Source organism: Protopterus annectens, chromosome 5.part1 (assembly GCF_019279795.1).
Source record: "Protopterus annectens isolate FY-2018-M chromosome 5.part1, PAN1.0, whole genome shotgun sequence".
Lineage (NCBI taxonomy): Eukaryota > Metazoa > Chordata > Ceratodontiformes > Protopteridae > Protopterus > Protopterus annectens.
In genome coordinates this window covers 259,169,512-259,181,738 of record NC_056736.1, presented here as the reverse complement: position 1 = coordinate 259,181,738, position 12,227 = coordinate 259,169,512, and the positions used below count along the sequence as shown (strand labels likewise).

The 12,227-nt window shown below is 39.4% G+C and overlaps 2 protein-coding genes across 5 annotated transcripts in view; one reads left to right on the top strand and one right to left on the bottom strand.

Moving 5' to 3' along the window:
* Nucleotides 1-5,174, bottom strand: part of LOC122803141 (trafficking protein particle complex subunit 6b-like) — a 54,644-nt gene extending 49,470 nt beyond the window's left edge. The window contains exon 1 of the mRNA XM_044072762.1: nt 4,767-5,174. Coding sequence (XP_043928697.1) covers nt 4,767-4,847 — 81 coding nt within the window. The 5' untranslated portion in view covers nt 4,848-5,174. The remainder of the gene's footprint in view (nt 1-4,766) is intronic.
* Nucleotides 5,175-5,249: 75 nt separating this feature from the next.
* TIMMDC1 (translocase of inner mitochondrial membrane domain containing 1) overlaps nt 5,250-12,227 on the top strand; it is a 304,154-nt gene continuing 297,176 nt past the window's right edge. Inside the window, exon 1 of one of the 4 annotated variants that reach the window (XM_044072937.1) lies at nt 5,250-5,510. The gene's annotated coding sequence lies outside the window, so the exon portion shown is untranslated. Of the gene's footprint in view, nt 5,511-6,036; nt 6,056-12,227 lie in introns of those variants that run through there. The other 3 variants (XM_044072935.1, XM_044072934.1, XM_044072936.1) reach the window with 3 other exon arrangements.

Sequence of the window (12,227 nt, the reverse complement as noted above, 5' to 3'; positions counted from 1 at the left end):
GCAGTCAGGAAGGTCTCAATACTGCTACCATCCAACCTGGAGCTGACTGCAGTCTCTTGGCAACTACCAAGAATCCTAGCCTTTAGGTATACAACCTTGCTGAAATCCAGTGTGAGGGAATGGTCTTTCTATAATTATCAGCTGTTGCTGTGTGCAGTGTCTAAACCACATATTACAGTAGTGGCTCTCTGTTCTGTTAAAAGAAAAATGTCAAGAGAGTAAGCTGACATCCACAGCACTGAGGCCTTACAAGAGAGAGAAAGAAATCCAATAAAGGTGTTTTTTGTTTGTTTGAAATTCAAATATATGTCACCTAGTGTACTCGTTTGGGTCTGTGAATTGCAGCCACGAGTACCAGCTCAGAGCAATTCCATACCCTGCTACTCCAGCTGCAGCCATTCCTGCATTATACATAACACATACCATATGGTTGCTGAAGCTTGAAGGAGTAGTGGCACGCGTTAAAGTGGTCTTTCGCTGGCCCATATGGCAACTCCATCACACAGGATTATAGGAAGTTACTAGGCTATTGGCCTCGAGGCCCTTATAAGCCTAGCCAAGAGTTTAGCCCATGTTTAGACAAGTTAGCACCCAAAGCCCCTGTCCAGCAGGGACAGAGGTGGAATCCCAGTGGTGTATTTTCTATTTCCCATCCAGTTATCCAGGTTGCACTTAAAAAGGGATAATGAGGTACTCTGCTTGACATGGAGATGGAGTCTATTCCACAGATGGGGGGAGTCTCTGGGACACAAAGCTGTTCCACCAACAAGTTATGTTGATATCACTGACCAGATTGAGGTCACACATACGGGTTACTAGAGTGGAGCTTGACTTGTGGACATGCAGCAGTCCCATCGAGGCAGGGTCTGAGATTGCTCTGTATGCCAGACAGAGGTCATCTCCGAGGGAGTCTGTATGAAACTGAGTAGAGGGACAGGGCTTTTAACCTACCTGTGTAGGACAGATGTAGGAGGGCCTGGATCCTCCTGGTGAGGAACCTGGTCTCTCCAGCTGCTGCATGTGCTTTAAGAGGTACATGCTGAAGGGGGTGTTGTACTCAATAATTGGCCTTATAAGGGAAGAATACAGGGATGTTATGACCTCTTTTTCCCTGGATGAGATAACCTTACTTATGAGGTGGGCCATGTAGAAAGCTTTCCGTACAACAGAAGCAACACGGTGGTCAAAAGTCAGGTTGCTATCAACCTGGGTGCCCAAATTCCTCACTACTGATGGACGTTGTTATTAATGTGATAAGTGGAGACATCACTCTCCCCAAAGAGGATGATGCATTTTTTGGCATTCAGCTTGAGGCCATGTTTCTGGCACCAGTCATTTGTCTGAGGGAGACCCTCTTTGAGGACATCCACATCTTACATTTAATCTTAAATCACAAATTAAAATATCAACTACTTTAGTGATGTGTTTCGCACATACAGTCACTTGCTCACTAAGGGATGAAAACTTTTCCAGCATAACAAAATTGGACCATACAATACTGACACAGCAAATGTAAAAAAGCTTCTCAAAACAACTTTAGGAATTTATTTAAAGAACCAGTACACACTGATATTTGTGACACTCATGCTAATACTATTTGCAACAATGTGGGTTTTGTGGTTCCAAGTTTTGACGAAACAAGTAATGGTGAAAATGTCAATGGGTTGTGCTGTGTTACTGGAAGAAGGTTTGATTTCAGTATTTACAACTATACTGACACAACTTTGTCTGATAGTCACTACCGATTATTTAGTAGAGGGATCAATTTTGTTCCCAACTTTAAGTTGGATGTAGCTCGTGTTTTGACTGATTTAAAGTTGTTTTTGAGAAGAATTGATCTCAAGCTGTATTTTGGGGAGGAACATCCACTTGATGTTAGAGGCCCTGTTTCGGGGGCTTTATCCTTAAAAAAGAAGAGTTTGTTTATCCCTCTGCGTAATGTGGAAATTTTGAATTTTGAGAGGATGCTTGAAAGTGAATTTAGGAGAATCTGTCTCCAGAAGTATTTGTGGGAAGACAACATTGATGAAGGGGAGAGATTGGTTTTGTCTGAGTTGAGGGCTGCCGACAATACTAGATGTATGAAACCTGACAAGGGTGGGGGGATGGTGCTTATGTACAAGATTGATTATCTGGCTGCTATGATGGAATTATTGGATGATGATACTGTTTATTGTAGAGTGTCTTTAAATGAGGTTAATATGGCCTACAAAAAGATTGATTTGTTTTTGATGGATGCTTTGTTTCAGGGAGCGATCAGTGAGGATGAATTTGATTATTTGCAGGTTAGGCACCCGATTTTGCCAAGCATCTTTGGAATTCCCAAAGTACACAAAGGTGTGAACCCCTTGTCATTTAGGCCGATAGAACCCTTCGCAGATACTAAGACTGAGCCTTTGGCTTCCTTTGTGGATGTACATGCAAAGCCAGCCCTTCAGGATGTGGAGCACATCCTGAGAGATTCCTGGCACTGCTTGGAAAGGTTGGGGAATGTTGAAGTTGTGAGTAGTGTATATAGTTTTCTTACCATTGACATAGTTAGTTTATTTTCAGTAATTCCCCACGATGAGGGACTTGACATGTTTTTTGAAAGATTAAATTTGAGTGATATGATTGATAAGAGTAGGATAAACTTGTTGTATAGTTTGATGGAAATGGTTCTTTCCAACAATTTTATGAAGTTCGAGGGGGAGTACTTTAAGCAGTGCTCGGGAGTAGCAATGGGTGCCAAATGTGCCCCGGCCTTTGCAAACCTAGTTTTGTTGGCTTGGGAGAGGTCATTTGTGTTTACATCAGTATTTCACTAAAAAATTGTACTATATAATAGATTTCTTGATGATTTGCTCATCTTGTGGGGGGGGGGTGATGAAGAAGAGGCTGTTCAATTTGTCAACTATTTAAATGGGACTACTAAGTTTTTGAAGTTCACCCACACTTGGAGTAAGGATAGTATTAATTTTTTGGACATCACCATCATCAAGGATGGTGATGGTTGTTAAGTACTATTTTTAGGAAAGAAAATTATTCAAATTCACTATTGCATTTTAACAGTTGCCATCCCTTCCATCAGAGGAAAGGGGTGGCAAAAGGTCAGATGGTTCGTACATCGCAATTGGTTAGTGATGAGGGGATGTTTAGGAAGGAGATGTACATCCTTATAGGGATGTTATTGGATCATGGGTATCCACTGAGTTTATTATTAAAAACCAAGAAGGAGGTATATAAAAAGAGAAGAACGATGTATTCCCCTATTTTGAGGAAATATAGGGGTCAAGGTGGTTTGGTCGTGCTCAAGGATGTTGAGAGGGTGAGTGAAGGAGTAAAGGAAAAAGATATGTTTGGGCATGACCCCGTGTTTGTCTTACAGTTTAGTGAGAAAGCCTCTGAAATGTGTACTGTGATGAGAAGTTTGTGGGATAATAGTTTAAGCTCGGAATTAAAGACTATTATTGGATCTAAACCTTCAATTGTTTTCAGTAAGGGACCCAACTTGAAGAGCATCTTAGAAAGGAATGCCAGGTTTGTTAAGTCCATGATGAGTAAGTGTGGAGCATGTAGGGTTTGTAGGTTTATAGCGGAAGGGCCGTATGTATGTGTGGCCAATTTTGGACGTACTCTGGGTTGTCCGGGGGTTTGTAATTGTAATAGTAAAAATGTCGTTTATATTGCTTCATGCGCATCATGCGATGCATTTTACATTGGAATGACGACACGTAGGTTAAGGGATAGGGTGTTAGAGCACGTTAGAAGTGTGAGGAACACAGATGTGCAAAATGCCCTATATTTGCATTCTGTCAAATGTTCTGGTTTCAAGAAATTTGTGTTTTTCATCATTGACCGGGTGGTTATTGATCAAGGTGGTGACATTGGGAACCGGGTAGCTCTTCTTGAAGCGGAATGGCAGCTTAGGCTGAATGCACTGAAGCAGCCTGGGTTAAATGATTGTATTTCATTAAAGCCTGTGTTGAGGCAGAAATCGTATTTGATATAATATGCACAGTGAATTGTTATATTTATAATGTTTTTCTTGGAAGCAAAGAATAAGGTTTTATATGTCATACATTATATTATGTGATTTTCATATATATTTTTTTACACAAATGATTATGATGCATATTGTGGATGTAGTTTAAGAATTTTTATGTATTTTTTATATTTGTATATTTTTCATTTTTCATTCATTTTTTATTCATTCTCATATTTTTTATTTGTTTGTTCAGGTTGTAAAAGGTTTTGCATATATTTTTATATATATCTGCGTGTATTGTCTTTGAATGGTTATGCTTGTTTAAGAGTTGATTGATTAATTTGTTAGTTAATTATTGAATCATTGGTTTGTAATCAGTGAGTATATAAGTCTGGTCTTTTGATCAGAAGATTTGACTCTGAAGATGCCATAGTTTGTTTGGTGAAAGCGCTTAGTCTATATTAAAGAATTGTTTCTGCAACTACTTGCTTTCCGTGGATTCGTTTCAGCAGTGGTCTGTATTGTTTGGTGTGGACCATACAATACTGACACAGCAAATGTAAAAAAGCTTCTCAAAACAACTTTAGGAATTTATTTAAAGAACCAGTACACACTGCATTTGTTACATAAATAAAATATACACAATTCATCTAGCTTACTTTGACAGCTTCACCTTTGGAGTGCCTTCTAAAACCTTATTACTAATAAGAGCTACAGAGTACTTCAAAAACCAAATAAAAAAAAAGACAAAGCAATGCGTAAAATACTTCATTAATGTTGGACAAAACGTTCAACCTACCTGTTCATTATGACTGTGTGACTTACTCACATGTGCTACTATCTCCATATGAAGGAACTCAAAGAGAACCTCGTCCGCCATATGAACAATATTGTTAAACTTTGCAGGATGTAAACACCAAACAGATTAAGCTATGGCTAGTTAAGCAGGATTTCACTCATAAGAATCCTAATCCAATACCAAACAGGAAAGAACATTCAACAAGTGCACAAAAGCAGACTTCAAACAAGCAGTGGTTGACTGTCCCACACACGTTAGTATAATATTTGAGAACACCTCTTCGACTTCAACAGATTGATAAATTGTATAGTATCAACTACCAGCTTTAAAAACAACTTCGGAAATGCTACTTCTCCTTTTCTTAATCATGACAGGTGACTAACACTGCGCCTGCTTCCTAATTCGTAGTAGGAGAGCCAACCAATCAAAGAACAACCTAGGATCTCAACGTGCCAATAGCAAATCACTATGTTATGTTCCAATGACGCATGGCTGGAAGAGTCTGGTTGCGAGTAGGCTATGTAGGTCAAAACGTTAGTTAGTCATTTGTGATCTTCTAAGAAAGGCGAATATGTTTTAAACACTGTGTACCTGCTGACCGCTGAAAGGTGTGATTTATCATGTAGAGGATGGTATGTCCTTATTCGTGCTTTTACAGCGACGTGGTTTGCTTATAATTGCTTACATTTTGACGTAGTGGGAGCAAAGAGTTGCCTGGGATTATATTATGCATATTTTTTTAAGGTAGGTTGTGTACATCGTGGGCTTTAAATCCATTTGGTTGCCTGCCTTTCACATAAGTAATACTATGTTAAAGTAGTGGGTAGTATTTAATTCACTACAGTCTTGTCACTTTATCCTAAAAATCTATTTAACACATTTTCAGATATCCAAAGTGGGACATCCTTTACTGAAGCATTTACATTTCATAGGACAAACCATGCACACAGCCGGTGTAAAGGACTGCATTTCACATTGTTACAAATGTAAAAGATCAAACTAGCGGAATTTGAGCGATTTCTGTTGTTTTATCATATGATTGTGTATGTGTGTCATATACAAACTATTTATTTTATTCAACTATCAGAGGAAACGTTTTCAGATCTCAGGGCATTTGCCATTTTTCATATTTATTCAACTATCAGAGGAAACTTTTTCAGATCTCAGGGCATTTGCCATTTTTCATGTTTTTTTTTTTTTCCTCGCGTGACCTAACTGCCCAAATAGGGATTGTCCTTGAAGATGAACGAGATATCCTACATAAAACTGTGGTGGATTACACATTAATGGTAATGATTAGAGTTATAGGTTCTTTTTATTTAAAAAATGTTATATTAATTTGCATTGTGTATATTTTTCAAGTTAATACTATAAATCTTCTTTCGGCTGTTCCCGTTAGGGGTCGCCACAGCGGATCATCTGTTTCCATTTCTTCCTGTCCTCTGCATCATGCTCTTTCACACCAACCGCCTGCATGTCCTCTCTCATCACATCCATAAACCTTATCTTAGGCCTTCAACTCCATCCTTGGCATCCTTTTCCCAATATACCCAGCATCCCTCCTCAGCACATGTCCAAACCAACGCAATCTCGCCTCTCTTGCTTTGTCTCCAAACTGTCCAACCTGAGCTGACCCTCTAATATACTGATTCCTAATCCTGTCCATCCTAGTCACACCCAGTGCAAATCTTAACATCTTTAACTCTGCCACATCCAGCTCTGACTCCTGCCCTTTTGTCAATGCCACCGTCTCCAATCCGTATAACATAGTTGGTCTCACTACCCTCTTATAGACCTCCCCTTTCACTCTTACTGGTACCCGCTTGTCACAAATCACTCCTGATGCTCTTCTCCACCCTGCCTGTACTCTTTTCTTCACCTCTCTTCCACACTCACCATTACTCTGAACTGTTGATCCCAAGTACTTAAACTCCTCCACCTTTACCAGCTCTACTCCCTGCATCCTCACCATTCCTCTACCCTCCCCCTCATTTACACACACATGTTCTGTTTTAGCCCTGCTGACTTCCATTTTTCTCCTCTCTAAAGCACATCTCCACCTCTCCAGGGTCTCCTCAACCTGGTCTCTACTCTCACTACATATCATAATGTCATCTGCAAACATCATAGTCCATGAGGCCTCCTGTCTGATATCATCTGTCAACCTGTCCATCACCACTGCAAATAAAAAAAGGGCTCAGAGCTGATCCTTGATGTAATCCCACCTCCACCTTAAACGTATCTGTCACTCCCACCGCAGTCCTCACCAATGTCACACTACCCTCGTACATATCCTGTACCACTCTTACATACTTCTCTGCCACTCCCGACTTCTTCATACAATACCACAACTCCTCTCTAGGCACCCTGTCGTATGCTTTTTATAAGTCCACAAAGACACAATGCAACTCCATCTGACCTTCTCTGTATTTCTCCAACAATGCTCTCAGAGCAAACATTTCATCTGTAGTGCTCTTTCCTGGCATGAAATCACACTGCTGATTACTAATCATCACCTCCCTTCTTAACCTAGCTTCCACTACTCAAATATGCTTTAAAAATGTATTTGTGATGATCAGATGGTTGATGTAAAAGGTGTAGCATATTAAACAACATTGACAGGAATGTCATGGGATACTGGCCCTAAGGAATAAATTCTAGAGCAAATTCTCAGAGGCAGCCTTATGATTTTGGTGCATGCCAATTCGTCTGCTTCCCCTGCACATATATACCATTCTCATTTAGCAAACCTGTAGTTCTTCTTAGTAACTATGTCCTGTATGATTTTGGTGAGTGTTCCTTTACAACTAAAACTGCTTCAAGACTAAAAGCATCATCGGCATGCATCTTTACAACAAAAACTGCTTCAAGAAGAAAAGCATCATCAGCACACATCAGTCCACGCTTAGAGATGTGCATACCAGCTGCCTGTAGCTTTTGTTTATGCAGCTCCGATTTTGTTTTAGAAATTTTTTTTTTCCAATTAAAATCATGTTAGAGTAACATTCCAAAGTCGACGGCATTCAAGTACAGATAATCTTATTCTGTGAATTTTAAGTGGTCAGTATGTCAAATGTGTTTTCCCTGCTTTGCCCCCCCCCCCCCCAAGTCTTTTAAGATACATTTCTCATTTAGCTGTGTAGAATTCCAGAGCAAAGTCAAAAGAGCTTGCATACCACCATCTGTGTTTCAGGGTACATTAATGTCCAGCGCAGCAACTATGCAAGCACTGAAAGTTATAACTAGAATCTTAAGACACTGTCTTATAATTCCATATGCAGGTTGTTCTGCCATTTTGAAAAAAAAATTCGAAGGTGCAAGTTGCACAGATATGTGTAGGCAGTTGGTGAAGAAGTCAAGGTTGCAAGCTTTAGTTCTTGTGGTACAGGGTTTGATTCAGTCAGCCCTCATGTGCTTCCTTTGTGACCTTGGGTAAGTTACTTAACCAGACATTGCTCCCAGGTTGCCTCTGAAAAAGACCGTGTCCAGTGAGCCTACCTGCTTAATAAATAGGATTATTGTTATGGTATTGGGCTGAAGGTCAGTCTTGTATGAGCTGCCTTGTTAGGTGGGTGTGTGTGCTGATGCTGCTGTACCTTAAAGACATTATGGTATCTTGTGCTTGCATGATAGTATTGTGAGAGATCCAGACTGTTATGTAGTATATTGAGTGATGCTATATTTATGTATGTATTTGTTACTGATATTTGATTACTAGGAAAGTCTGACTGGATAGAAGCCCATTTTCAGCAGAGGGCTAGGAAGGAAATACCAAATTATTACAAACATTTTAAGAATAATAATTTTGCAATCTTCAAAAATAAAAGAAAAACATAATTATAACAGATTACTGATAATATAAAATATTGGTTGAGAATCTGTATGGCAGTCATTTTTATATTTATAGAAATTTTAGACTAGAAAAATTAAAGGTAAGTTAATCTAATACAAACAGGAATTACAATATGAAGTGAGGGAAAAACAGGCGTGTGTTATATTTAGAAAGTCAGGAAAGAGAATGTAGGCTGTGTTTAACACCTGAGTGTTCTGTTTATTGTCTACATGTGCAGGCTGTGGCAGAGAGCCATCCTTACTAAGCAATGTGGTCTTTAAGCTGTGCCTCCTTCAGATGTGCTTCCAAGCACTGAAAAGGCACAACTCATGTAAACTGGTCACATAGTGATGCCTCAGTGTGCATCGCACATTGCATTTTGATGGCTTTGCTGACATTCCATTTAGTTAAAATTCTTTCAGTTATTTCTTCAACTCATTTTCAGGGATATATACTGCAGTGAGTCATGGTGGCTTACTTTACTTATAGAAATATCCTATATAAAGATGTCTAAACAGAAATATATCCTATATAAAGATGTTTAAAAAACAGAAAAGTAAACACCACTGAGACAAATGAAGTCCTTCTTAAAGCTGTACGCACTAGTGGTGCTTTATGATGGGACACATGGGAAAGAAAGAGTTGCATGACTGCAGGTTAACTGACGTAATAGTCGGTGTCTGATCTGGATGGCCAGGGCAAACTCAGTATTGTGAGTGAGAATGGTCAGCCACGTGAAGAACAGTGCAAAGCTTGTTTCTCAAGATGTGCACATCAATGAGGAAACTTACTCTCTGAAAGAAAATCTTGATGAAGTTTTCACCCTAGTTAATCCCTGGTTTTAAACGGCCATAGATGAAAGACCCGTTTCTATACTTGGACCTGCTGTATGGAACCACTTAACCAGCTGAAGTAAAACACAATAAATTTTGGTCACATTTAGGAATAAACTAAAAGGGGGAAAAAAAAAAAGATATATATATATATTTATTTTTTTTTTTTACAGAAGCTTCCTGCTCATGCTTCCATGATAGTGGATAAACAAACACTGTGCAGATCTCGAAACGAACAATGAAGTCGTACTGCATTCTGTACTTACTGGGAATATTTTCTCATGCTAACTGTTGATTGAGTGATTGATTTTATTTATTCATCCTAGCTTGACTGGGTTAATCTCACAAGGCTAGTTGCTTCTTTTCAGGGGAGACCTGTGATGATATTTATACTATTAGGGAAGTTTGGCCAGGGCTTTGAGGAACTTCCTCTGCTCTTTTTGATAGGTGCAGTGGGATCTTTTACATCTGCTTGAGCTACCACGATCTCAAGTAGGTTGGGTCTCTGTTTAATGTCTTATCCAAAAGACGATACTTGGGAGTGCAGTATCCACCCTTGTGTTGCACTGCAGTGTCAGCTATTAATCTACCTGGTGCAGAAATATAACCCACAGTCTTCACCACCAAAGGCACCACTGACACTTATAATAGTACTTTTACTTCTGACCAGGGAAATTTTATTTAGAAATTCTGTTTACTGAACTTTGGTTAGCTATTGTTGCATTGTGTCATTGAAATGTATTATATTGCACTTAGTGGCACAGTGGGTAGCATTGTCACCTCACAGCAAGAGGTTCTCCCATCCGATTCTCGGCCAGGGTACCTTCTGCATGGAGTCTGCATATCCTTCTTGTGTATGCTTGGGTTTTATCTGTGTACTTTGGTTTCCTCCTATGTTACAAATACATGCAGTAAGTTAATTAGACTCTAAATTGGCCATGAGTGTGTGTGTGTGTGTGTGTGTGTGTGTGTGTGTGTGTGTGTGTGTGTGTGTGTGGTATGGAAGAACAACCACGGCAGCGATAGCCACTCTCTTATGTGAACATTGGCTCTAGATGATTGTTACTGTTGAATTGACACACCAACCCCCCCAAAATAAATGGGGGGGGGAGTGGCTATGGATGGGTGGATGGATGGTCACTTTGTAAACTGTGTACATTTGTTTTCCTCTTTTGTGTACATTTTGTTTACTACAAATGCTATTCAGTATATCATTTATTCCTTGTTTTCTCTATTACTTGTTATCCCTTGGGCTTGGGTAATGGGCTGGTCTCCAGATGGCTTTCAACCATTTATCTGATTATCAAATTGAAATAAAAATAAAATAAGGTGGATGGGCTGAGACCACTGGGACTGTGGTACTTCACACATGATGAGCAATTCCTCTTATGCCTTGTTCTCGTATTGTCAATCTCTGGTGCCATTGGAGGCATAGAGATGAGTGCAAACTGTTATCAGATCAGTATGTCTTCATACATGTCTCTTATTATTGACATGCATACTGCAGAGCACTCAAAACTATTCTGTATGCTACAGGTATATGTGGATTTGTATGCTTGCTATGACTGCTTCATTTGCTAATAGACAGCATGCTCAGTGCTCGTGATAGAGCACAGTTACCTGAGGTGACAGCTTTATCAGGTGTGTAGATTCAGATTTATTTATTTATTTTTTTTGGGGGGGGGGGGGTCATAATTAAGTAGTTCAGCACTGGTTTTCCTTTTCCCTTTCAGGATCCAGTGCATCATGCACAGGTGGCATGTCACAGTAAGCACAGGTGTGTGTGTGTGTGTGTGTGTGTGTGTGTGTGTGTGTGTGTGTGTGTGTGTGTGTGTGTGTGTGTGTGTGTGTGATGGCTTACAGTCTAAATGTGAGGCTCTCCCAGCATCTGCAGGCCTGAGGCTTTTTCTGCCCACAGGGCTGATAACACATCATGCCTGCCCAAACACATGACCTGGCTTTGAACAGTAGTCCAGTGGATGATGTTCCTTTTGCTGAAGTATAGGCACTTACTGCAGCTGTGATGCAGTCTTGTTTGGATCACTAAATGCCTGGCATGTGATGCAAACATCTTTGCTTGTCATCCAGTATTCTCAAAATGCCTTATTATTTATTTATTTATTTATTCTTATTTATTTATTGCATATGTTTACCGGGAAAGTACACTGAGCCTAGAAGAGCCCATTTTCAGTGGAAGCCCAGGGAGAAAAGCTCCATCAAGAACATAGATGCAGAAAATATTAAACCTTAATTAGTACAAAAGTAGACACTAATATATACATAAAAGCATGAATTTTGTTGGTTGCCAGATGAATTCAGTCAGAGAGGTATAAGCAGAGATATATTGATCAGCATTATTGTACCAGTATCAACAAGTGATACAAAATAATAATTATGGAGAAAATATCAGCAGTAACAAAAAAGCATAGGAATTAAAGTTATCATATTACTGTTTTATATGTTTCTTCAAAATGTGTTTGGGCTTCCTGTACCTGTACAAATGGTGGCAAGAAGCATACAGTGCAAATGCACTGTTTTCATCACTTTTACTGATGAAGTACAAATGGGCTGTTTGACAAAGATGACCTAATGACACAAATGCACTTTTGTGCTCCGATCGGTGTTCCATGATCTGCCAGCCTTTAGCTTTCCAAGTGCTTTCTCTCTACAAAACTTTGCTGTAGCTATGGGTGACTTTTTTTTTTTTTTTCCATTCTCAAAACTGATCTAGATTGATTATCTGAGCTATCTGAAATATTGGCATAGAACTTTTTGTTTGAGTGGTCAACTTGTTTA